Here is a 26,316-nt window from a genome sequence, read left to right on the forward strand (position 1 = left end):
TCGTTAGTGGGAAAGGAGTGAGAGAACAAGATATAAAGAAAAATAACGAGTGAGATAAGTAACAGGACACGTGTAAGTTTTAATGCATATAGCACTGTTCGACTCTTGACCAGCAGGGGCACAGGAAACGCAGGTAACAGTGCAGGTGTTTATTCACAGAAGGTGTGAACAGAAGGCTGGAGGTAGGTGATCTCTCGGCGCCAGGCCGCGCACTTCAACTTAACACTTATGACTGAAGCCTAGCTCGTTCACTCATACACGTATTCATGCCTCACACAAGTCTCGCTCATTCACTCGTTCACACAACTAGCTAACAACCACACACCTCCCCCGAGACATAAGGAAGATTCCTTATCTTTGTTATGGCTACCGTAACACATGAAACAAAGTTACAATGATTGAAGTACAGAAAACACGGTACATATACACAAAACAAACACAGCGTACAATGAACACGTACGACTAATCGTAGGTGCTACGGTGCCACCGCACCTGCAGTCGTCTCGGCTCCCTACGCTGTCGGCTGCTTCGACGCTCTGGTTGCTCTCGGCCACGGTGTACCCCGTTACCCTGATGCTCCGGGCTGCCGGGATGGTGGTGTTCCTCGTGACCCTGATGCTGAAGCGCTGCACCGCCATGAGCGGTGTGCTGCTCGACAGGAAGGGGAGCAAGAGGTCTGTGTGGGCGTAGGTGTCTTCTATTACGCCACATCACGCGACCGCTGCCCATCTTGATGAGGTAGTCTCTCCTTCGCCCAACAGCCACGATGACACCCAGGCGATCCCAGAGGCCTGTCGTGTGATCTTGAACGTCGACGTGGCCACCGAGGTGCAGGAGAGGAAGAGTACGGGCGGACGCGTCGTGGCGAAGTTTCGCTTTCTTCCTCAGTCGCTCTGCCTTGGCGTCGCACTCATCAGCAGCGCGCTGCCACTGCTGAGCGTATGAGCGATGATGAGCCGGGACACAGGACCTCATAGGATGACCGAAGAGGACTTGTGCTGGTGATCGCCCTTCCGCCCTCGGAGTGTTGCGCAGTTCCAGCAACCCGCGAGCGAACGCATCCTCGTCCAGGTGTCCCTGCTGTGTGGTCGTGAGGATCAGCTTCTTCACGGACTTGACCGCTGCCTCGGCGTGACCATTGGAGCGTGGATAATGAGGTGAAGATACACGATGCTCCACCCCCCATCGAGCCAGGAAGCGCCGTACCGATGAAGAAGTGAACTGCGGTCCACCGTCAGTCCTCAGGAGAACAGGCACGCCCGTGTCGGCGAACACACCCCGAAGGACACGAACGAGCTGATCAGCCGATGCTGGACGTGAGCATGCAGACACGTGAGGCCACCCAGACAAGCGATCTACATACACGAGGTATGTACGGCCTGCTGCGTGGAAGTAGTCTGCAGAAACTGACTCAAACACCCTGCTGGGTGTGTCCGTGTCCTGCCAGAGAGGTTCGTTGGCTTGGCTTGGTAGGAGTGGACGGCATAGTGAGCATCCAGAAACGACGTTCTCAACGTCTCTGTCCATACCAGGCCAGTACACCGTTTGTCGGGCCCGTCGCTTGGTGCGCTCCATCCCCTGATGACTGTCATGGAGTCGCTCTAGTGTTTCTCGGCGGAGGCTGTGAGGAATAAGAAGCCTCGGCCCGTAAACCACCAGGTCGTCGTCTACGGCCAGCAGACTGCGCACCGGCCAGTACGTACGCAAGCGGTGATCGAGGTCGTGGCAATGATCAGGGAAGCCCTCGATGATGACGTTCTTGAGCAAGCAGTACTCCCCGTCTCTTGCTGCTGCGGCACGTACCATTTCCACAGTCTGATCCTGGAGTGGTGCTAAGCGGACGCCGTCCTCATTGGTGGCAGATAACGCTGAGATGACCGCTGAGTGGAGAGGGTCGAGGTCACCAGAAGTAGCAGCATCCTCTTCCTCCACTGGGTCCTGTACTGGAGCACGTGAGAGGGCGTCGGGCACACAGTGTGTCGATCCCTTTTGCCAGCTTGCTGTGAAAGAATACTGAGCAAGCTTCTCCCTCATGCGCTGCAGCCGCAGGTTCTCTATTTCTCCCAACAACTTGCTATTGAGGAGAGGTATCAGCGGGCGGTGGTCGAGCACTAGATCGAAGTGAGGGAGTCCTTTCAGGTAGGTGCCACATTTCCTGACTGCCCAGACGATTGCAGCCATTTCCAACTCTATTACTGCATAGCGGCTCTCTGTGTCTGTAACAAATCTTGACCCGCATTGCACCATCTTCCACTGGTCACTGTGCTTCTGCAGGAGAACGAATCCAAATCCGTGCATCCTTGAGGCGTCAGTCTGTAGCATCGTTGGTAATGATGGGTCGAAGTATGCCAAGACAGGTGGGCTGACGAGACACTGTTTCACCTTCTCAAACGCCTCTTCATGGTTAGGAGACCAGCACCAACTGTTCTTCGGGCGTAAGAGATCTCTGAGGGGTTGTGCAGCTGCAGCCACAGCAGGAGAAAAGCTTCCAAGCTGGTTTGTAAGACCCATGAATGATCGTAAGTCGGTGATGTGCTGTGGTCGTGGGAAGTCAGAGATTGCCTTAACTTTCTTTGAGTCTGTCGTGTAGCCTTGTCCAGAAACAGAGTAACCACAGTAATCTACCACTCTTTCCGCGAATGTAAACTTCTGTGGGTTGAGAGTGATGCCGTGCTGGTCACACCGCCGCACAATCTGAATGACATGGGCTAAGTGCGCACTGTAGGTGGAGTCATAGGCCAGGATGTCGTCCACGATCTTGATGGTGTTAGGTATGTCGCCGAGAGCTTGGTCTCCTCGACGGTTATACTCGTCTCCAGACGAGACGAGACCCATAACCGCTCGCCGAAACTTGTACCGACCCCAAGGTGTTATGAAGCAGGTTAAATCCTGGTCTTCTTCTCTAATGGGGACTTGAAAATACCCCATCTTGGCATCAAGAGTGGTGAACCAAACTGCTCCGGTCCCGATCGAGGCGATGGCGTCATGAGGTGAGCGCACTGGATACACGGGCCTCTTCACGTAACGGTTGAGTCGTGTCAGGTCAACACACAGCCTTACACCAGATGTCTTTTTTGGGACAGGCACGATGGGGTGGCACCATGCCGTAGGGTAGTCCACACTCTCGATGATTCCCTTGTTAAGCAGCTCTTCCAACTGGCTCTTAATTTCTTCACGCCAATTGTAAGGGATTGTACGAGATGCTGTTACGGCGAAGGGTCGAGCGTCGTCTGTCAACTCGATGGCCATGGATCCACCAGCCATTGCACGTAAACCTTCCTTTGCTTCGAAGACGCTGGGAAAGGCCTTGATCACAGCAGCAGCGTGCCCCGCACGCTGCTGTGGCGTTGGGTCGTAGGAATGAGGCCAGCTGATCACTTCTGTGGGCGTAGATAGAGGTGGCTGCGAGGCGGTCGGGTACTTGATGGAGCTGTTGCCGGTGTGCTGTTCTTCCCTGCGTAGCGGTCGGATTTGAGCCGGAAAATCTTCGGGGAGGATTCCGAGAGCGATGGAATCGTACCAGCTAAGCAGCGCCCCCTTCACCTCCTTCACCACGCTCACAACAGTCTCAGCTTCCCTGTCGCCCAGTTGCAAGTGCGACGAGAAAGTTCCTACACAGGTGAGGGGGTGATTACCGGCAGCATAAAGTCCATCACCATCAGCGGGCGCCAAGCTGGAGGGCGGGATTCCAAGGAGTGTTGCCGTGTCGAGGCCAATAACGGTCGTTTCGGCCCCAGAGTCAGGAGTCCACGTAATCTTGTCTCTTCCAGCGGGATGTGTGGCGGTAATGAGCACCTGGGGCGCAGGTCGTGCCGTCACCGTCTTTGTGTATACGCCTGATAAGAGCTGGTATACACTGGCACTGGCTCCCCGCCTCGGGCCTGCACCGCGATGAGGAGAGACAGTTGAGGAACTCCTCGAAGCTCCTCGTCGTTTCCTCACTGTCTGCTGACATACACTCGCAAAATGCCCTCTTTTCCCGCAGTTACGACACACTTTATCTATTGCCTGGCATCCCCTTTTGTCACTGCGACAATCTTTGCCACAACGATAACAGCCCGTGGGGCTTGAGCCCCCGAAACTGCCCTTCCTGTAGTTCGAGACAGCGTTCACACCATGGCTCGAAGAGTGAGAGCCGCCCCTTAGTACTGCACTACACTGGTTAGCGCTCTCTGATGCTCTGCAAATATCTATGGCGTTTTCAAGGGTGAGTTTCTTGTTTTCCAGCATGCGTTTCAGAGCCACTTCGTCTCGTGTCCCAACGACAATTCTGTCACGCAGCTGATGGTTTATGCACTGGTCGCAAAAGTCACAGAAATTGGCGATTTCCTTTACAGCACATAAAAAGTCGTCAAAACCTTCTTGCGTTTCTTGCACGCGGGAGTAGAAGTCTCTTCTATCCATGATGATGTTGCGCTGGCTTCGCAGGTACTCACACATTGCATCGAGGATGGTTCTTAACTCCGCGTCTCTCGGTAAGCTTATCCCGTAGCGAAGTGTACGGGTCCACTCGTCGTCTAGGACAGCAGCGAGTGCCGCCCTCTGCTCAGCCAGGGAGAGACAGTCTATCCTGGCGAGGGTTACGTATCCTTCAAACTTATGGCGCCACGTGTCGAACTCACGTAAAGATGCTGACGCCGTTAAGTGAGGAATGATGGTGGCGGACGTCGGGAACCTCGCGCCCTGGGTAGACGTGCTGCGGGCTGTGGTTTCGCCTTCATTGCTCGCCGTGGTGCGACTGGGAGCTTGTGTCCCCACTCTCTCCAGCAGCTGGGTTAAACGCTCCTCGCGAGCCTGACTCTGCTCCGACTGTCGCGCTAGCAGAGCCTGACTCTGCTCCGACTGTCGCGCTAGCAGGGCAGCCAGCGCCTCCAACTGCTTCTCCATTCTGCGCCGTACCCACTGCAGCCTTGTCCTGATCCTACTCACTGCGCCATGTTCGACTCTTGACCAGCAGGGGCACAGGAAACGCAGGTAACAGTGCAGGTGTTTATTCACAGAAGGTGTGAACAGAAGGCTGGAGGTAGGTGATCTCTCGGCGCCAGGCCGCGCACTTCAACTTAACACTTATGACTGAAGCCTAGCTCGTTCACTCATACACGTATTCATGCCTCACACAAGTCTCGCTCATTCACTCGTTCACACAACTAGCTAACAACCACACAAGCACGACAACACACACACACACACACACACACACACACACGTGAGGGTGACGACACCTAATTTGTTTCTGTAATTTAATCTTTTTATACTTAGTGTCGCCATTTTTCTTCGTCTTCTTCTTTTCCTCCTCCTCCTCCTCCTCCTCCTCCTCCTCTTTCTTCTCGTCCTTTTCATCCTTGTGACGTTCGCAGTGTACAATACATACCTAGAAAGAGGAGGAGGAGGAGGAGGAGGGGGGAAGAGGAAGAGGAGGAGGAAGAGGAGGAGGAGGAGGAGGAGGAGGAGGAGAGAGGAGGAGGAGGGAAGGAGAATTCCGCTGAACCAAACTCAGGGAAACCTTTTTTTTGTATAGGAATTTGTGTGTGTGTGTGTGTGTGTGTGTGTGTGTGTGTGTGTGTGTGTGTGTGTTTGTGTGTGTGTGTGTGTGTGTGTGTGTGTGTGTGTGTGTGTGTGTGTGTGTGTGTGTGTGTGTGTGTGTGTGTGTGTGTGTGTGTGTTTCTTTGTTTGTTTTACATTTCTGCCAATGAAGAAGAAATAAACAAGCAAGGCCTTAACATTATGGTAACAAAAATAAGAACACGGAGGGGGAAGACTTAAAAAAAAGAGACAGGTAAAAAAAGAAAAAAAAATAACAAGGAAGAAAGGCCATTAGCAACTAGACGCGGAGTGAGTGGTGTAGGAGGAGGAGGAGGAGGAGGAGGAGGAGGAGGAGGAGGAGGAGGAGGAGGAGGAGGAGGAGGAGGAGATGAGTGAGCAAAATAACCACAGGTCACTCACGTCACGTCCCTTTAACAGACACGTGTAAGACTTCAGTGCTTGTCATGACCTGTCTGCTGACACCAGTGTGCTGAAGCTGGTGAGACTCTCCACCTCATTCACTTCACACCTCTTTGGACGACATTCTGAAACACTTCTGCGCCACATCTCCACTACTTAAAAAAAAAAGCTCTTGTTGAAGTTACACAGGTTTTTAAGGGTGTTTTTATGGTTCTAGTGAGATAAATTGACAAGATTTCTATGTTATTATCAGGAAAAACACTTTTCAGAACCCGGTTAATCAACTCTGTGGCCTGTGAAATAGTCGTGGTGAGAGAGTAAAGCGTTTCTGAATACGGGCCTGTATCTCTCCAGTACTCAAAGGGTAACAAAAGCATAAGTCACGGTTTCGCCAGTCACTTAGCAGATTGACTCTCGCATCCGCTTCATATTGCTAAGGTGCTCACGGATCAGCGAGTAGTTATTGTTACTCTCACAGATGGGACTTGTCACCGACCACACACTCAGGTCGTATAAATCACTGCCAAACTTTATCATCGACTTTCACGACTATGCCTAATGCTAGTGACATTGACAGTGTGTGACTCTTTCTCACAGCAACGCGTGGTGGTTGTGTGAAAATCTATGTGTTCTATCCAATGCTGCCTGTCACCTGCGGCTGTGTCTGTCCTGCCTGATGTCCCGCGCAACCACCCAGCGATGTGATGTGCTGGTACCATAAAAAAAATAAGATAATAATGAAATGAAATAGAATATAATAAGAATATAAATAAGTACTTTCCTAACTGACAACCTTACACATTAAACATCAAAATCAAACATTCCTGACTGACAATCTCACATATTAAGCTTTTTTTTTTTTTTTTTTTTAATCGGCACTTTCCTGACTAACAACCTTACACACTAAACATTAATAATGAAACACTTCTGACTAACAATTTTATACACTATTTATCAAAAGTAATATAACAAAGTCTGAAGGTAACCAAGGTCCTCCGGTATCAGGAATGCTCACCACAGATACTTACACTGTAATCAAAGGCACACTGGACACAGGTGGCCACTGCATGACACTTGCGAGGTAATAACAAGTGTTCTCTGGATGAGTGTACGGCATCGCAACATCGAAACGCTCATACAGCATAATATCAGATTTAATTATTGTAAAGATGAAACATGTATTCTCATTGATTATAATTAAAAGAATGAAAAATAAATTATGAAAAATAAATAAATAAACAAATCCATCTGTCTTTCTACATACGTATATATCAGGCCAGAAATCCCACACGGGGTGACCCAGACAAAGCTCCACACACTCACACACCATACACACTCTCAGCCCGTCGACCCTTAGTGAAAAGGGACAGTCTCATGGACCACCCTATTATACATCAGGAGCTTAGGAATAGCTCAACTGCCCACATACTTCTACAGCAAGGTCACATAGCAGACAATGGACACCCTTACTCTCCTTATCCCTTCATAATGAGACAATTCCGTACCCCGCAACAACTTCAATCCCAAGACTCAAATTTTCTTTAGTTACTCATAAAGAACTATTTTCTGTAAATGAGGACTATCCCAGTTTTCTTCACAAATTACAGGGGGAACTGCTGAGAACTAGAGAATGTTGTACTTTCACCAAACTGAAGACACATTTATTCATGCTCAGGGGAAAGAGTTTATTGCATTAACTTTATTGCATGAATGAAAGTGTCAGCAAGTATGCTTCGTGAATTCAATGCAGGAATCTCTCTCTCTCTCTCTCTCTCTCTCCTCTCCTCTCTCTCTCTCTCTCCTCTCTCTCTCTCTCTCTCTCTCCTCTCTCTCTCTCTCTCTCTCTCTCTCTCTCTCTCTCTCTCTCTCTCTCTCTCTCTCTCTCTCTCTCTCTCTATACAAAAATTATAATCTTAAGAAAACTTTAAAAAAATCTAGTAGTAGTAGTAGTAGCATTAGTAATAGCAGAAGTAGTAGAAGTAGTAGTAGTAGTAGTAGTAGTAGTAGTAGTAGTAGTAGTATTAGTAGTAGTAGTAGTAGAAGAAGTAGTAGTAGTAGTAGTAGTAGTAGTAGTAACAACAATAATAATATTAATAATAATGCTTAGCAAATGAATAGATAAATATATAAGTGAATGAATAAAACAGTAACATAGAAAACAAGGCTAAAGAATTACAGAACCACACACACACACACACACACACACACACACACACACACACACACACACACACACACACGGAAGCATAAATATTAATGATCTAACATGCGTATATGGTAAGTCGGTAAGGAGGAGGAGGAAGAGAATGAGGAGGAGGAAGAGGAGGAGCTGAGAGAGAGAGAGAGAGGAGAGAGAGAGAGAGAGAGGGAGGAGGAGAGAGAGAGAGAGGGAGAGAGAGAGAGAGAGAGAGAGAGGAGAGAGAGAGGCGAAAATAGGTTACAAAACGAATGAAAAATTAGAATAATCTATCACGTCTTTCCTTCCTCTCCTCTCTTGGCACTTGAGAGAGAGAGAGGAGAGAGAGAGAGAGGGAGAGAGAGAGAGAGAGAGGAGAGAGAGAGAGAGAGAGAGAGAGAGAGAGAGAGAGAGAGAGAGAACGTTTGAGCGGGAGGGAGAGTGGGAGGGCAGACCTATATTTAGATATACGCATTATAAGAAGTCACACACACACACACACACACACACACACACACACACTACTACTACTAGTAGTAGTAGTAGTAGTAGTAGTAGTAGCAGTAGCAGTAGCAATAGTAGTAGTAGTAAATCTACTGACCTACGGATGAAAAGCAACATTTCAACTGAAGGCTAAAGAAAAAAAAAAGAAATGGTACAAAGTAGTAATATCTCTACCTTACGTAAGTATTAAAAGAAATCAACAGGTACAAATTAACTGACACAGACGTTCAACTCTTCAATAATCTGTTTGTCTGTGCACGGTTCATTTTGCGATGCACGGATGGCTTCATTAACTGAGGAGAGGAGAATTTGCTAATACGCCTTCAAACTTGATTCAAGAAATCGATAAAAAAAAAAAAAAAAACAGAAGTCAATATAGTTCCGGAAATAACGCGAAACTTCTGTCTTGAAATGGTTGAGAAGGAGAGGAAAAACAGAAACGGGTAGGAATTTGCTGAGTTTACCAGTGACAGGGATGAAGGATTGAATGTAGTGATGAACTTTGCATTGATGAAATGTCCACGTCAGGAGCACCCTTACTGATCTTCTAGAGGAGGAGGAGGAGGAGGAGGAGGAGGAGGAGGAGGAGGAGGAGGAGGAGTAGTAGTAGTAGTAGGAGGAGGAGGAGGATAAATAAATAGGAAACACAATAAAAGAGAGAGGGAAAAAAAAATCGCATATCACTACTATTGATTAATATTTTCATTTTATTAATTTCACCACTATTAGTATTGTCGTCTACCTCACCACTATGTCACCACTGTTGCATTTCTTTTATCACCATTATCACCATCCCCAATCTCACCATTATCTTCAAAGCACTTATCATCATTATTTAACTTTCAGAATCTCACTTTTCAGCTCTCGAGTCACTATTGTTTTCTTGCCGTCACCATTACTCAAGTTCTCTCCTTCATTCATGTATTTTCTCTTACAGATTTCGTTCACTATTCCTTCATAAGTATTATAATTTGATCCCCACCGGTTAGTTATAAGCACCATCATAATAATATCCTATAAAAAGAAGAACAAGAAGAACAAGAACAAAAAGAAGAAGAAGAAAAGAAGGAAAACAGCAAGAACAACAAGAACAAGAACAACAACAACAACAACAACAACAGCTACAACTACTACTACAAACACAAACAACAACTACAACAACAACAACAACAACAACAACAACAACAACAACAACAACATCATCAGCAGCAGCAGCAACAACAACAACAGCAACAACAACAACAGCAACAAAAACAACAACAACAACAGGAAACAGAGGCCGCTCATCTGACGAGGTACAGGAATGTGAGAGGAAGGAAAGGGTTGCCGAGAACAAGAGGAAGAAGAGGAGGAGGAGGAGGAGGAGGAGGAGGAGAAGGAGGAGGAGGAGGAGGAGGAGAAAGCGAGCAGAGGAGACGGGGGAGGATGGGAATGAAACAAGAGTATTAGGAAGAGAAAGAGAAGACGAGGAGGAAGGGAGGAGAGGAGGGGAGAGGTTGTACTTAAAGGAGAGGACAAGGAGGGGAGGAAAAGGGAGAAGGAAGAATGTGACGTCACCAAGGGAGCGTGTAACCTGACCACATGAGAGAGAGAGAGAGAGAGAGAGAGAGGAGAGAGAGGAGAGAGAGAGAGGAGAGAGAGAGAGAGAGAGAGAGAGAGAGAGAGAGAGATTCATGACCGCAAATTTGCCTCTCCATAATAAGAAAAGGGGAGAAAAAAAGGAAGATTATTTCCGAAAAGAAGTTAATTTAGTTTTGAAAATGGCCTGAAACTTCTCCCTTGAAACAGATAGGAAGGGAAGGAGGAAACGGAAACGAGAGAGAGAGGAGAGAGAGAGAGAGGAGAGAGAGAGAGAGAGGAGAGAGAGAGAGAGAGAGAGAGAGAGAGAGAGAGAGAGAGAGAGAGAGTATTTGGGAAGAAAAGCTAGTAACCACATAATTTTCCGTAAACCAACACCTTCCTCTCTTACTCCTTCTCCTCCTGTCACGCTGCCTTAACTCTTTACCTGGTAGTTACCTGGTGTAAGTTACCCATACAGTCTGACACTGTATGGGTAACTTACGTAATCCTCCTCATCCCAACAATAAAAAGACTGGGAGGAAAGTGAATTTAAACTTACGAAACATTTTTTTTGGGGCTGACTTAACAAGAATGGTAACGTACGTGGTGTTTTATTTTTCGAGAGGTTAATCATCATATAATTCTTGGCCATTGAAAAACCGGGAAGAGTGATTTTTTAAGAGAACTTTTTTTTTTCTTTTTTAGAGAACTCAAGAACAATAATAACTAAAGTGATCATAATACTTTTTTTTTTTTTTTTTTTGAAGAAGCTAATAAACAAATCATTCTTCTCCACCAATAAAAAGTGGGAAGTGAGCGTATATAAACTCATACGATATTTTTTTCTATAAGAATTCACTATTATTTTTCATCTAGTCAATCTTTACGCAATTCTTCTCTACCATTTAAAATAGATGACTAAATATAAACTTACAACATATTATTTTAGAAGACTTGATAACGATTTTTCAATATGTCAGTCATCAAATACCAGCAGCTCGCCTGGCTATAAATCTTCGGTCCCCGGTTCGAATCCAGGCAGGGGCAGTCAAGGCACAGCTCACCTAGAGGGTTACCGGTCCCTCAGGTTGGTTGCTGAATGGGTGCCCGAGGAAGTCTGAGGTAAACAAATTGTGGAAACCCTGATATCCCAGTGGCCCTGCGTCCCACGGTAAGGGATGCCACTTATTACAAGCTTTAAGCCAATCACACGGAGATGACTGCCGAGGCAACGTGTAGGTATGATGCATGTCCCCACCCTTATCTTTATGAAAGGTTGTATTCTCAAACCTCTCGGTGACTTAACTCTGCATTTTGAATTTGCTCTAGTGGAAGACAAGGATAACAGATTCTGCAGCACTAATGGAGGGTAAAGAATAAAAATGGTGAGAAACTAACTAATCATCTCTGTGGCATTTGAAATTACTCCTTATGAGAACCAGAAATGTTTAACACGTGCTTCAGTCTGCCAAGTTTACAAGTTTATTGAAGAGAACGGTTGGACTACAAAGGATTGGAGTGGAGGAGAGCAGAAGTTCGGGAATGAAGTGCGTGAAAACAATGGCAATACAGAGAAGGTAATGAAGTATCTGGGCGGTCTAGGAAGCTGTTTTATTTCTCCAGACTCGATAAATGATTCAAGTTAAGTTCATCTATTTACTTTGCTCCTCACCTCATTATAAACATTTGGAAATCTCCCCGTCCTGACATCATACAAACACGAATACTAATGTGGCGTTTAGAAGCAACATACCTACGCAAATATCTATCAACTCTACAGCCGATTACAACCCTTATTCCCTTCACTCACGTTGAAATGCCACACGCTACCATACCCTTCTCTCAGTTGTCGATATTATTGGTTTATGTAGGCTAACATTCTCTCTCTCTCTCTCTCTCTCTCTCTCTCTCTCTCTCTCTCTCTCTCTCTCTCTCTCTCTCTCTCTCTTAGCCTCACTTTCCTAATAAGGACTGCCGTGACTGTTGCCTCTTCCAGCCTCTCCTTTCCCATCCTTCCCTTCCTTACCTGCCTATCCTCTTCTCCCTTCCCTCCCTCCCTACCTTCCCTTCCAAACCTACCATTCCTCCCTCCCTAACCTATCCTTCATCCCTCCTTCCCTTCCCTCCTTTCATATTTCATCAATCTCTTCTACTTCCTGCTTCTTTCCAGCATCACTATTTTTTCTCTCTCCTCTCTCCATTCAAAACTTCCTCTTATTTTTTTTTTGTCTGTCATCTAAATCTATATCTGAGTTTCCTCGTATTTCAACTTATTTCCTTCATTCCTTCCCTCTCTGTTTACTTCCTTCCTTCGGTCTTCTTCCTTCAGTCTCTTTCTACGATGTGTTCAATGGTATATCTAATTTCTTCATTCTAGTCTTACAGTTCTTCCTTTCTTTCTCAATGCCACGCTCTCTCTCTCTCTCTCTCTCTCTCTCTCTCTCTCTCTCTCTCTCTCTCTCTCTCTGACGAAAGCAGCAAATCTAATACATTTACACACACACACACACACACACACACACACACACACACACACACGCTAATACTCCTTCACCACCATTCACACCTCACACTCTCTTCCTCCCGCCCCTCTCTAGTCTCTCCTGATGCCCAATACTTAAGCCTAAAAGATCATGGGAGGGCAGAGGGCGAGAAGAGGGGTCATGGCAAGCGTGGAGGTGATTGAGGTGATAATAATGATCATAGTGGTGGTGGTGGTGGTGGTGGTGATATATTAGTACGTATTAGTAATGGTAGATAGTAATAACAGACAATGATGACAACAACAACAACAACAACAACAACAAGAACATTTTGAAACATTTGAAACACTCATACATCATTTAAATTTACAACTACCTACTAACTTCAACTCTGGTACACGGTTACATTTAGTTTTAGGCTTGCCCTTCTATCAATCACCATTAAGACCAACAGCATCACTCCTGGTCAAAACACCGCCAGCAGTAACATTTCAGAGTGGCGGAACTGAAGCCTTACGGGAAGTCGGCGCCCCTCTCGACCACGCGGAGGTTAAGAGGCAGGGGATCACCAACACTATAGTCGTGATTTCAGCAAAGAATCTGTTGGGGTGCGCGCTACTCGACAGACAGAGAGAGAGAGAGAGAGAGAGAGAGAGAGAGAGAGAGAGAGAGAGAGAGAGAGAGAGAGTTTCCGAAATGATGATGCCAATATTAATATCAGTAATATTGACAATTATAACTGTGATAACGACAAAACACACCCACACACAAACACACGCAGAGAGAGAGAGAGAGAGAGAGAGAGAGAGAGAGAGAGAGAGAGAGAGAGAGAGAGAGAGAGAGAGAGAGAGAGAGTTTCCTCCCCTAGCATAGTTAAAAATTAGCACACGTGGCACTGAAGGATACAGATGCCAGGTGCCACGAGGAAAAGGAGGAGGAGGAGGAGGAGGAGGAGGAGGAGGAGGAGGAGGAGGAGGAGGAGGAGTAGGAGGAGGAGGAGGTACAAGAAGAAGAAAGGAAGTGAAGGTAACGCATCTAATAAACAAAAGAGAGCGTAGTGTGCCAGAGATGGATAAGAAAAGGAAGAGAAGAGGAGGACGATATAATGAAAAGGGGGAGGAGGAGGAGGAGGAAGAGGAGGAGGAGGAGGAGGAGGAGGAAGAGATGATAACATATAGAAGTGATGAAGTGTGACGTTTTGACGCTCTATGTGTGTGTCTGTGTGTGTGTGTGTGTGTGTGTGTGTGTGTGTGTGGAGGGAACGTACAGTAATGACAGGCGTTGGCAGTGCGTATAGAAAAGAGAGAGAGAGAGAGAGAGAGAGAGAGAGAGAGAGAGAGAGAGAGAGAGAGAGAGAGAGAGAGAGAGAGAGAGAGATGGGAGCTCTGATGGGTAAGGTGTGTGTGTGTGTGTGTGTGTGTGTGTGTGTGTGTGTGTGTGTGTAGCAACCAACCAGGAAGACATTATGGTTATTTACATTCAGTGGCTCATCTTGTGGGTATGATAGTAGTAGTAGTAGTAGTAGTAGTAGTAGTAGTAGTAGTAGTAGTAGTAGTAATAGTAGTAGTAGTAGTGGTAACAGTAGAAGGAGTAGTAGTTGTAATTCTCTCTCTCTCTCTCTCTCTCTCTCTCTCTCTCTCTCTCTCTCTCTCTCTCTCTCTCTCTCTCTCTCTCTCTCTCACAAAGTTGCAATGAAAAGAAAACTGTAATTTACGTGTGTGTGTGTGTGTGTGTGTGTGTGTGTGTGTGTGTGTGTGTGTGTGTGTGTGTGTGTGTGTGTGTGTGTGTGTGTGTGTGTGTGTGTGTGTGTGTGTGTGTGTGTGTCCAAGAAATCTGAAGTAAAAAGCTGAGTGTCTGGCTCTTTTCCTAATTTTTTCCTCTATGCCTAGAGGGCCAAAATTTCCCACCTAGGCCTTTCAACCCTAATGATGGGAAAAAAAATCTGAAGGTAATGACGACTTGAACTTTTTTCCCCTTACTAGTTTCTTCCTCTGTTTCATTTTTGCTCCTTAACATTTTTCCCTCTCTCTCCTATTCCGCCATCATCACTTCTTTCTCTTCTTCTTCCTCCTCCTCCTTGTTTTTTCTCTCCTCCTCATTATCATCTTCTCTTCTTCCTCCTCCTTTTTCATGAAGTAATCAACGTTGGTAACCCACAGTATTTACTAGATTCAAAGACCTCTCTCTCTCTCTCTCTCTCTCTCTCTCTCTCTCTCTCTCTCTCTCTCTCTCTCCCCAACCCGTTGCTGTCATTTATTAGGTGTAAGTTTTTCAGAGAGAGAGAGAGAGAGAGAGAGAGAGAGAGAGAGAGAGAGAGAGAGAGAGAGAGAGAGAGAGAGAGAGAGATTAATAGTTTGCCATAAAGATACCTTCACTACGTATCTTTGATGTTGTGGTGGCGGTACTGGTGATGGTGTAGTGGTGATGGTGTGGATGATGACGCTACGTACTGATGGTGATAGTAGTGGTGGTGATGGAGGTGATGTTGATGGTGGTGATGGAGATAATATATAACTGGTAAAATCTTCCATATCTCTCTTTCCTTCTTTTTTTTTTTTTCTTGTTCTTTCTTCACACTTCGCCACACTCTCTGCTGTTTGTTCTTCGTTTGTGTTTCTTAGTGTAGCTTCCTTCCTCGCTGGTGGTAAAACTCTCCACAGCTTTTCTCTTATTGTCTCTTCTTTCTTGGTTATCAGAGTGAACCCTCCCACTTTCAATGTTTGTTCTTCATTTGTGTTCCTTAGTGTTTCTTTCTTCCTTCCTCCCTCTCTCTCTCTCTCTCATCACCGCGAAATGTGACTCCGTATTGGTTTGAGGAGGGGAAGGGAGGATTAACGCAGGATTAGAGAGAGAGAGAGAGAGAGAGAGAGAGAGAGAGAGAGAGAGAGAGGAGAGAGACGAGAGAGAGGAGAGAGAGAGAGAGAGAGAGAGGTCCTTATCTGACAGCTGTTGAGTGACAAACATTAGTTGTAGGAGGAGGAGGAGGAGGAGGAATGATAAAATTAGAAAAATAACTGAAAGCAGGAAATACAATGAAGTAAATAATGGAAAGGGTGAAAATTTTAACATATAAAAAAAAAAATAGATCAAGAATAAGTAAAGAAGCCTTACAAATGAAGACAAATTAATAAAATCTCTCTCTCTCTCTCTCTCTCTCTCTCTCTCTCTCTCTCTCTCTCTCTCTCTCATACATACACACACACACAACAATTAATGCACTCATGAATTTATGTACGTATGCATGTATGTATGAACGTATGTATGTATGTACGCGTATGTATGTATGTACGTACGTACGAAAGCATGTATGGCACCTTCTTCCACCTTCGCCACCACCACCACCACCATCATCGCCACTTAAGTTCCCCCTCAGCACCGCATCGCCGCAATCTCAGTCCACACTTTAGTCTCCTCCCCTCAAGAGGCAAGGGAGGGAGGAGAGAGGGAGAGAAGGTGGAGGAAAGGGGAGGCAGATATAGGGGGAGGTAAAAACGACAGTAAGAGTAGCGAACGTCTCTCTCTCTCTCTCTCTCTCTCTCTCTCTCTCTCTCTCTCTCTCTCTCTCTCTCTCTCTCTCTCTCTCTCTCTCTCTCTCCTTTCCTTCTTGGTGTGTGTGTGTGTGTGTGTGTGTGTGTGTGTGTGTGTGTGTGTGTGTGTGTGTGTGTGTGTGTGCGCGCGCGTAAACCGGGATGTCCCACGTGGGCACGCAGCCAATTCACGTGAAAACCCATAGCACGCAAACGTACGTACTATGTGTGTGTGTGTGTGTGTGTGTGTGTGTGTGTGTGTGTGTGTGTGTGGCAATGAGGGTATGTGCTATGTGTGAATCGCCCCCTCTCTCTATCTCTGTTTCACACACACACACACACACACACACACACACACACACACACATCAAGAAGGAAGCACTAAAAAAAAATGTGCAAAATAATGATCGCTTTTTATTTTATATCTTTAATTTCTTTGTTTTCCTTTTTTTTATTCCTTTATCAACAGGAACAGTAAAGGAAACACGGAAAAACCACCACCATCATCACCACTACCACCACCACCGGCACTAGCACCGCCACCACAATCACCACCAAGAACCGTACATCCATCAAATCACTTTTACCACGTCTAATATTTTTCCCATTCACATATTTTCAATTTCTTGGATGCGGTATTTAAGGTTATCGAGGCAGGAAGCACATGTCACTTTATCAATATTTGTGCTATTAATAATTCCTTACGCTTCTTCAATGCACGCCCCTCTTCTTCTTTTTTTTCTTCCTCTTCTTTTTTTTCCTTCTTCTTTTTCCTTGACTCGTACAATAGCACATGCATTCCACGTCTGTCGATCACGTCCCTCCTCCTCCTCCTCCTCCTCCTCCTCCTCCTCTCCTCCTCCTCCTCCTCCTCTTCCTTCTGGTTTTATCGCGAGCATGCTGCTTCTAATATGCGCGCGCGCACACACACACACGCCCCCCCCCCCCCCCCACACACACACCAGCCTTCCCTCCGCCACTCTGCCTCACAACCACATACGTCACTTTTACGAGATCAGTTGACGAAAGTTACCTGTTAAAAATTGCAAACCGCGACAAAATAATAACACATATCATACACGAGACCCCACTTTCATTACAATTCACTCACAGGTTTTCTCGGTGTGTTTCCAATGATAGCTAAAGGTGATATCTTGATTAATAACACAACGTACGTGCATAAGGTAAAATGAAAAATGCACATACATACACATTTTTTTTTTCAGTTCACTTAGGTAATCTTAGTATTTTATTTATTTATTTTTGTAATAAGAAGTTTGGTAAAAAGTGAAACTTCCCTAAATAGGACGAAAAAAATAAATTATATATATATATATATATATATATATATATATATATATATATATATATATATATATATATATATATATATATATATATATATATATATATATATATATATATATGATTTTTTTGTGAGTTATTACATGAATCTGAAATCTGAGACAACTGGCCATAGGATGAATTCATTAAGGAAAGGTTGATCTTCATTAGGGAGGGGACTGAAATATGTCCATCTGTTTTGAAAATATGAGTTCAAATATCAATGTATTTTAAATTAAAGAAAATAAATAAAAATCAATAAAAATTATAAAAAAAAAAACAAAATGACGCATTTAATTCAATTGATACTATGTGGTGTCTAAATTTAAACTGACTAGAGGTATCGTGGTTATATCTAATAGTATGTTACAAATGTAAGTCTGTTCAGAGACGCCTTGCGGGACGCCGGTGACATCAAACCACACAGCGTCCTCCCAGCCATCGCCCTTAAGGCTTCTCTCCTCACCCTCGTAAAGACCCAGCCCTCGACAACGCCAGAGTCTTCACGGGAATCCCCACCTGGCGCAAGGCATCACATCACCAGGCAATACATGAGCGCGGAGTCAACCACCTCGCCGATATGACTACTGCCGCCCTGAGATATCCACGTTCCCTAGCACCATCTGCCTTGCGCAGAACAGATGAATTGGAAGATAATTCAACATCGGCCTGACTACTTAGCCCAAAAAAGATGTTCCCGCTCCCTACACCTCCGTCTGTTTAACACGGATGACATGGAGGGGCATTCAACACTCTCATGGACGTACATAGCAGAGTGCTAAGTGGAAGAACAGTATACAGGGACTGCTACGTGTTGGTGGCCTGATGTCTTCTTACAGCTTCCCTTATTTTCTTATGTTCTTACAGTTCTCGCCCACTTGGCACTGTACTCGCCTCCAACCACAAGCCGCCCAGTCACTCATGCATAAGTACACATCCGCCTATCCCCTGTAGGCGGAACTAGAACTAAATGCAGACTTATACAGCCACCGCGAGGCACCGACCTCGTTCCCCTTGATTTATTACTTTCTGGATTGGCCTGGAACCTTTGTCATCTGAAGCAGTACCTAAAAAGCAAATAGCTCTTAGTTATAGACATGATCCCCGCCCCAGTCCGGTAACCGCCCTCCATTACAACTCACACTCCACAAGATCAGAACAGCAAAGCCATCTGTCGTACCGGTGAAAATATAAGGAGCTCCCTGTCTTCATCCGTTAGGAGGCGATAATTAGTGATGATAATTTGAACAAACTATGGTAGTAAAAGTGTTAATCATAAGATATGTGTGTAGGATAATCAAAGAAGTAGTATTACGGAGAATGACAATTAAACGTATATCACATAACAAAATCAAAGAACAATAATAAAAATTCTTTGGATACACCATGGAAAAAAATATGACAGGAAAAAAGGAGAGAAAAAGAAACAAAGACAAACAAAATGGAAATAATAGATCATCTAACATCATGGTCGGGAACAAGAGGAAGGCCAGACCATGACAGATAAGGGGCACCACCCACACTAACGACACGACACCTGACTGATTGGAGAGTGGTAACAGAAACACCAGAAGTCATCATCGTCACACTTACTAAAGAGAAAGATAGAAATCCGTGACCGTCACGAGACCGATACCATGGTAAGCAATCAAGTAGAAATAGTAATAGTAGCACCAGTAGTAGCAGAAGTAGTAGCAGTAGCTGAACACTCACCCTCTTTGCGCTGTGCTTTCCGTCTGCCGAGGATAGGAAGCGACAGACACTCCCACACCACGCACTGAGACATCCTCACACTCTCCCGCACCACCGCCCGCCGCCCGCTGCCGCCCACGCCCCTCAGCACCACCTCCCGCTCCTCGCGCTGCCACCCCCGCCCGTGCATCCCTCCCATCTCCAGCCCCGCCGCCCCCACATGAACCACGTGTGCGCCCTCACTGTCCAGGCTACTGTCAGATGGGCGGCGGCGGCGCGTGGGCGTGGGCGTGGTGGTGGAGGGGCCGTCCAAGTGGAAAGAGGAGTTGCAGGAGGAGGGTGGAGTGGGCGGCGGCTCGTGGCTGCTGAGGGAGGCGCAGGAGGAGGTGGCGGGCGGAGAGGTCAACCTGAGGAAGAGAAAAAAGAAATGGAGGTAAAAATGGGGTGCGAGGAGGCTGAGAGAGAGAGAGAGAGAGAGAGAGAGAGAGAGAGAGAGAGAGAGAGAGAGAGAGAGAGAGATGTCATAAGAGGTTCGACAAATAAAGTCTGTATGCAACTCACTGAAGAAAAATCAAGAGGAGGAAAGGACTCACCTTCTGGAGGACGCCGTGGAGAGGCGCATCTCGGGGAGTGGCGGGGGTGAGGACGCGGGCGTGGGCGTGAGACTGTCCTCTCGCAGGGTGTCGCGGGAGGAGCGGCGGGACAGCAAAGGGGAGGCGCCCCATCCTCCCTTGAGGCGCCGCAGTGACCCTGGCGTGGGAGGCGCATCCCTCAGCCCGTGGCCCGCCCGTCGCTCCAGCACGGGCGTCTGGATACCCACCGAACGGGTCTTGGGCGGCGAGACTCGAGTGGGTGTGGGCGTGGGCGGCGTGCTAGATGCCGTGTCTTGGGAGGAGGCGGAGGAGCCTCTCCGTGAGCGTCGCCTCGGGAAAGGGGACAGCGCAAACTGCAGGAAAGACGCCATGACGTCCTGCTACACCCGCCAGCCCGCCCGCACACCTCACGCCGATGGCACCTAGTGGGAAGGACAAAAAATAACGAGAATGTAAGAAATCAGGGAAGGGGAAAGTGAGCGAGAGGATGAGAGAGCCAGGGAAGAGATGCGTAAAATGTTGCATTGAATCTCTATCTTCCTATAAAAGAAGAAAAGCAAAAACGAGCAAACAAACTATAAACAACCAAATAAGAAAATCAAGATGAAATAACACACCCTTCCCAAAATGTGGAAAATTTCACTTTGCCTTCTTTTGGAATAGTTAGAATCGATGATGATGATGATGATGATGATGATGATGATGATGATGACGATGATGAAAAATGCAGTAGTAGTAGTAGTAGTAGTAGTAGTAGTAGTAGTAGTAGTAGTAGTAGTAGCAGTAGTAGTAGTAGTAGTAGTAGGGAACAGTAGTAGTAGTAGTAGTAGTAGTAGTAGTAACAGCAGCTGGAACAACAAGGCCCGTATGATAGCAAGGTGTTGTTGAGAACGCCTCCGCCCAGCCCCCCAGCACCACCACCATCACCGTTAACATCGCCACCACCATCACCACCACGCCCACGCCTCAGGTCACTCACTCCGGGAACAAAAATAATACACGCTAGAAAATGAACACCACTCTGCCACCATAAGAGTCACACCTTCCTTTGCATCGTCTGTATTTCTTAGGAGTTAACTTTCACTGGTCTTTGGCACATCTTTTCCTGATTAATAACCACTCAGAGACGTAAATTCTTGTTCCTCAGCCACCTCGAAACATTATACTGGCTAGAAATTGCAAAAAAAAACTATTATTTTCAATCCTTTCTTTCTTTCCTGTAGATGCTTATAACGATTCCATACATTGCCTCTAGCGTTGTGAATTGTTGTATATCACAGTGAAAGGGTTAAATAAAAATAGTTGGCTGAATCTTTTTACATTTATGGACACTCCGGGAGCGTGTCTTCAAAATTTTCTGTGATTTATCTCAACTACTTCCTAGCAGACTTTTAATAGAAGTTACTGAGAGTTTCAAGGCTGTTTTCGTGGTTCAAGTGATAGTTTAGCAAGGATTCTGCATCATCAAAGGGAAGAACATTCATGAGGTCCTGATTAATCATCGCTGTGGCCTTTTATCTTAACGTTTATGGGAGTCCTCACTGTTTTTATATGAGTGGTGATTACTTATGATAATGGTGACAACAGTGATAATGATGATAACAATGATAATAATAGTAATAAGAATAATAATAATAATGAGGAGAAGGAGAAGAACAAGAACAAGAACAGGAACAAGGACAAGAAGAAGAAGAAGAAAAACAACAACAACAACAACAACAATAATAATAATAATAATAATAATAATAATAATAATAATAATAATAATATTAATAGTAGTAATAATAATAAGCACGAGGACATGACTGATAAACATTACAGCCACGTCTCAAGGCCTGGTAATGATGATGGTGGTGGTGGTAGTGGTGGTGGTGGTGGTACGTACGTAAGCGAGTGAAGGAGAAAGTGATGAGCTGCCCACTGTCTCCCTCCCCTCTCCCTCTCACTCTCTCCTGCCACACACGTAAGGGTATAGCTTAGGTAAATACATGTACAATAGTGACCATTCTCTTTCTCTCCTCTTTTTCTACTGTGTGGAAGAGAGAGAGAGAGAGAGAGAGAGAGAGAGAGAGAGAGAGAGAGAGAGAGAGAGAGAGAGAGAGAGAGAGAGAGAGAGAGAGAGAGAGAGAGAGAGAGATTTTTCTCCTCCTCGTCCTCCTATTGCTTCTTCCCATGTGTCAGCTAATATCTATGATTGACCCCGACTTTATATGTAGTTAGTTACCATTGACAGTTATTTTATCTATTGTATTCTATTTCAATTTATTTTACTTTCCCTGCTTAATTTCTCTTATCAATTCTTCGAACAAGCTTAACATTTTCTGATATTTCAAGACAAATCCTTGGGTGCTTTTTTCTTAAGTATCTGACTAATATTGACAGCTTGATTTTCACTGTCACTGTCACTGTGTCACTGTCACTGCCACTGTCTCTCACTGTCAGTCACTGTCTCGGGTCGTTGGGACGCTGCGGAGTGAGACTGTGCACCACCTCCCTTCATGCATTCCTGTCGCGAGCTACGGCTTTGACTGAACAAAAAATAAGTAAAATAAATAAATGAATAAAAATTAAATGAATAGATAAAATTATTGAAAAAATCAACTAAAATAAATAAACAAAACGAAGTAAGTATTATGATTAAATAAATAAATAAATAAAATAAATGAAACAAAAAAAATACAGATACAGGTACAGTGATTTTATTAATTTCTCCTTTGCTGCCAGTGGCGTCCTGTAATTACGCTCTTAACTTGTACCGTGACTGAATATATATCCACACAAATGACAAATGCATTGATAATAACATGCATAGCAGTGAAGCATATAACTTAACTATCTCGTTACTAAACTATCTATTCATTAAGTCATGCTCTGCTGTTCATTTATCGTTACCGCAGCAATATTTTTACGCGCCCAGTCTAACCTTAACTACCACGCACAGCCTCCTAACTGAATATCAACGAAAATATTAAATGCGGAGGTAGTAACGCATATAACAGTGAAGCAGATGACTTTACTTAGCAGGAAAAGTAAGAGACTAGACAGTCGGTGCGGCAGACGAGCGTGATATTGCAAATTTACCGAGAAAACATTACCGTGCCTCCGCTATAATGGGTTGGTAATGGCCCCGGTGCGTCCATCAGCTCTACCTGCTTTCTTATTTGTGCTCTTGACTTGTCTCAATTTCACTCACTCCGAGTTTTGATTGCCATGTCGGGGGTAAATTTGCTCCCTGCCTTCTTATTTGTGTTCTTAAGTATGGAAACGTTCTCAGTAAGTCTTCAAAAGTAAAATTCTGAGCCTTTTTTTGTTCCTTTTTTCGCTCTTTGTCCGAGTCCTTACCGCTGTGTCGGAAGAAAAATTCGCCTTCTTACTAACTCGGCCCAAGATTTCAGTTGATATACAGTGACCATTGCTAGCCCACTTACTGATTACACTGTCATTCATAGTAGACTGGTCAGGGACAGAGGAAGAGAAGGAATAGATGGAGGGAAGGGATGGGACGGTCATGAATGGAGGGAAAATAAGCTTTGAATTGATGATATGCGGTACATGTTTCTACGTATAAAGAGGTGCTGTCAAGGATTTAGAGGTAATATTGTAAAATGAGTAAAAAGAACTAAAAAGAAACCTAGCTTTTTACACGATTCTTCATTTATATTTATGAATATGCTTATTTGTATCTATTCATATAAAGGAAAGAAAAAAAAAAAAAACCCTGGGTCGTGTAAGGAATGATTCAATTTGCTGGTCAATGAGTTAGAGATAAAAGATTATAATAGGCTAGTAAACTGAAAAGATTCGCTTCATTACATGCTATTACTCTCCACGTGTATCTGTGAATATGCTTCTGTGTGTTTATTCATGTAAACGAATAAAATAAGTAAATAAATATACCAGCATCATGTAATGAGTGTGATTTGATTTCCTGACTGAGCTACAATACTTGCCAAACAAGAGGACCTGTTTTCTTATTTGCTGATTGACTGATTAGACGCTCAAGTTGCAGACAAAACAAAATGTACAACTGAAGCACACACACACACACACACACACACACACACACAAGCCTTCCCGTATCATATTATCAAGGAAGTGAGGACGAGAAAGCAGGAAAGAAGGAAGGAAAGACAATCTACGTGGAACCAGAGAATGAATGAGTGTAGCGCAGCGCCGCAGGATAAGTTGTCCTGCGCTGTGTGTTGCGGTCAAGACTGAGGAGCAGATTCTCGGGTAAACCTTTCTCCTTTCGCGCACAAATTGTATAGAGGAGTCATCCCTAAGAGTTAATCAAGACTTGCTATATGGTTATGGTTCTTCAAGGTATGGGTTGTTTGCTACTACTACTACTACTGCTACTACTACTACTACTACTACTATTACGAGCTCCAATAACACATGTCTTCTCTCCTCTTAAAGCCTAGAGGCAAAGATGTGAGGGAATGCAGACAGATAAATGTACGTAGACACCTTATCTCTGTTACTCTTCCTCTTAAGGGCGATGTCAGCCTGGCGTATAGATAGATAGATGACAGATGGCGTGTAGAGGTGAATGTTTCGAATTCCTTAGGTCAGTTAGCTCCCTTCCCAGACACTTTTTTTTTCTGTTCTTTTCTTATGTGTTTTTTATTACTATTAGGCAGCCGAAGTGTGTGTGTGTGTGTGTGTGTGTGTGTGTGTGTGTGTGTGTGTGTGTGTGTGTGTGTGTGTGTGTGTGAGAGAGAGAGAGAGAGAGAGAGAACCTGAGGGTGGACACGTTTCACTTCATGTCCTCTGATAGCAGACAAGGGAAACTGTTTACCGCGAGTAATACTAAAGGTGAAGGTGGAGGAGGAAGGTAAGGACAGAGGAGAGGCTGACAGGAGTGATAGACAGAGACGAGGGAACGGATGTGATAGAGATTGACGAGAAGGATGAGTGACAAAAAATGGAATGGAATGACAAGAGGAAGCGAAGGTAGTATATGATAGAGAATGACGAGACGCGGGGAATGACAGAATGGAATGAAATGGCAGAGAAACCCAAGGGAGGTTGACGGAGAGAAGATGACAGTAAGGGACAGAGGAGGTTCGTGCATCATCGTCAAGGAGGTGACAGGAAAGTGACGGTAACAGTGAACAGACGCATCTCAGTGACGTGTGGAATTGAAACAAAGACCGTATCCTAATATTTTCAGCAGCTTATCTCTATTACTTTTAACAGGCTGTAGTGGAGGTTATTGGTGTTCTCAAGGGTGTTTTCATGACTCTAGTGATAATATGAGGAAAAAAAAAAACTTCTGCCTCGTCATTGGAAAGAATATATACGAAAGCTCGATTTGTCATGTTCTGGCCCTCTGAAAACAGTCCTCATGAAAGACCATGGTGTTTCAGAATTGGAGACAACTGTACTGTTATGAATGTTTATCTTTCTCGACAAACCCTTCAATATGTTCTGCGTTGTTGGTGCGGAAGAACATCCATGAAAGCTCGACTTATCATCTTTTGGTCTTTGAAAACAGATATAAGAGCCCAAAGTGTTTCAGAACATACATTTTTGAGACAATTGTGCCGCTAAGGATAAGTATAATTTTTCGAGTTAAGTACTACATATTTTCAAACGTTTTGTTCTTTCATCATGACTATTTTCCAAGACCACAGAGATGATAAGTTTTCATTTTATAAGTGTTTTCTTTTCCATAGCGGGTGCAGACTCCTTATCAAATTATTATTATTATTATTATTATTATTATTATTATTATTATTATTATTATTATTATTATTATTATCATTATTGCTACTCTACTACTACTACTACTACTACTACTACTACTACTACTACTACTACTACTATTACTACTACTACTACTATTACTACTACTACTACTACTACTACTACTATTATTACTACTTCTATTAATGTATCCATTTAATCAAGTCATAAATCTATGATAATAATGACAACAACAACGACAACAACAACAACATAAATGCAATATACCAGTGTGAAAGCGCGTGTGGGAGGGGGAGAGGGAAGGGGGAAGGAATGGGAGAGGGGGAGGGGGGAACAAGAACCGGTTAGCTGACAATGCTGCAGCTCTGCCGGTTGTGACACTTTCCAGTTTATCACTTTTTACTTTTTCCTTTCTTTCTTTTTTCATTAAATTTTCCTCATTATGGTTTCTTTGTTCCCTCGGTATCAGAATTTCTTGCATTTCTCTCATCTTCAATTTCTTGGTATTTTGTTTTGTAATTTCAATTTGTACTGCCATTTACTTTTTTTGTCTTCTTTCCTCTAATGGCTTTCATTTCTTTTATTTTCCGTGCGTTTTCTTTCTCACTAACTCTTCTCTGAATATTAACATTTGTTGCAGTTTTTCCACCCTCTGTTATCTGCTATTTCGTTTTCTTTCTTTTATTACATTTATAGGAAAACTTACATTCATCTTTTTTTCTTTTCTATCTTTTTTTTTTTTTTCATCTGTCGATAACTCTGACTTGTTACTTTCTTTCCCA

At 44.5% G+C, this 26,316-nt stretch overlaps 1 protein-coding gene across 1 annotated transcript in view; it reads right to left on the reverse strand.

Moving 5' to 3' along the window:
- LOC135098861 (glutamate receptor-interacting protein 2-like) overlaps positions 1–26,316 on the reverse strand; it is a 138,980-nt gene that overhangs the window by 109,240 nt on the left and 3,424 nt on the right. The window contains exons 2-3 of the mRNA XM_064001290.1: positions 19,823–20,244; positions 19,251–19,636 (exon numbers count right to left, since the gene is read on the reverse strand). Coding sequence (XP_063857360.1) covers positions 19,251–19,636; positions 19,823–20,193 — 757 coding nt within the window. The 5' untranslated portion in view covers positions 20,194–20,244. The remainder of the gene's footprint in view (positions 1–19,250; positions 19,637–19,822; positions 20,245–26,316) is intronic.

Source organism: Scylla paramamosain, chromosome 1 (genome assembly GCF_035594125.1).
Source record: "Scylla paramamosain isolate STU-SP2022 chromosome 1, ASM3559412v1, whole genome shotgun sequence".
Taxonomy (NCBI): Eukaryota; Metazoa; Arthropoda; class Malacostraca; order Decapoda; family Portunidae; genus Scylla; species Scylla paramamosain.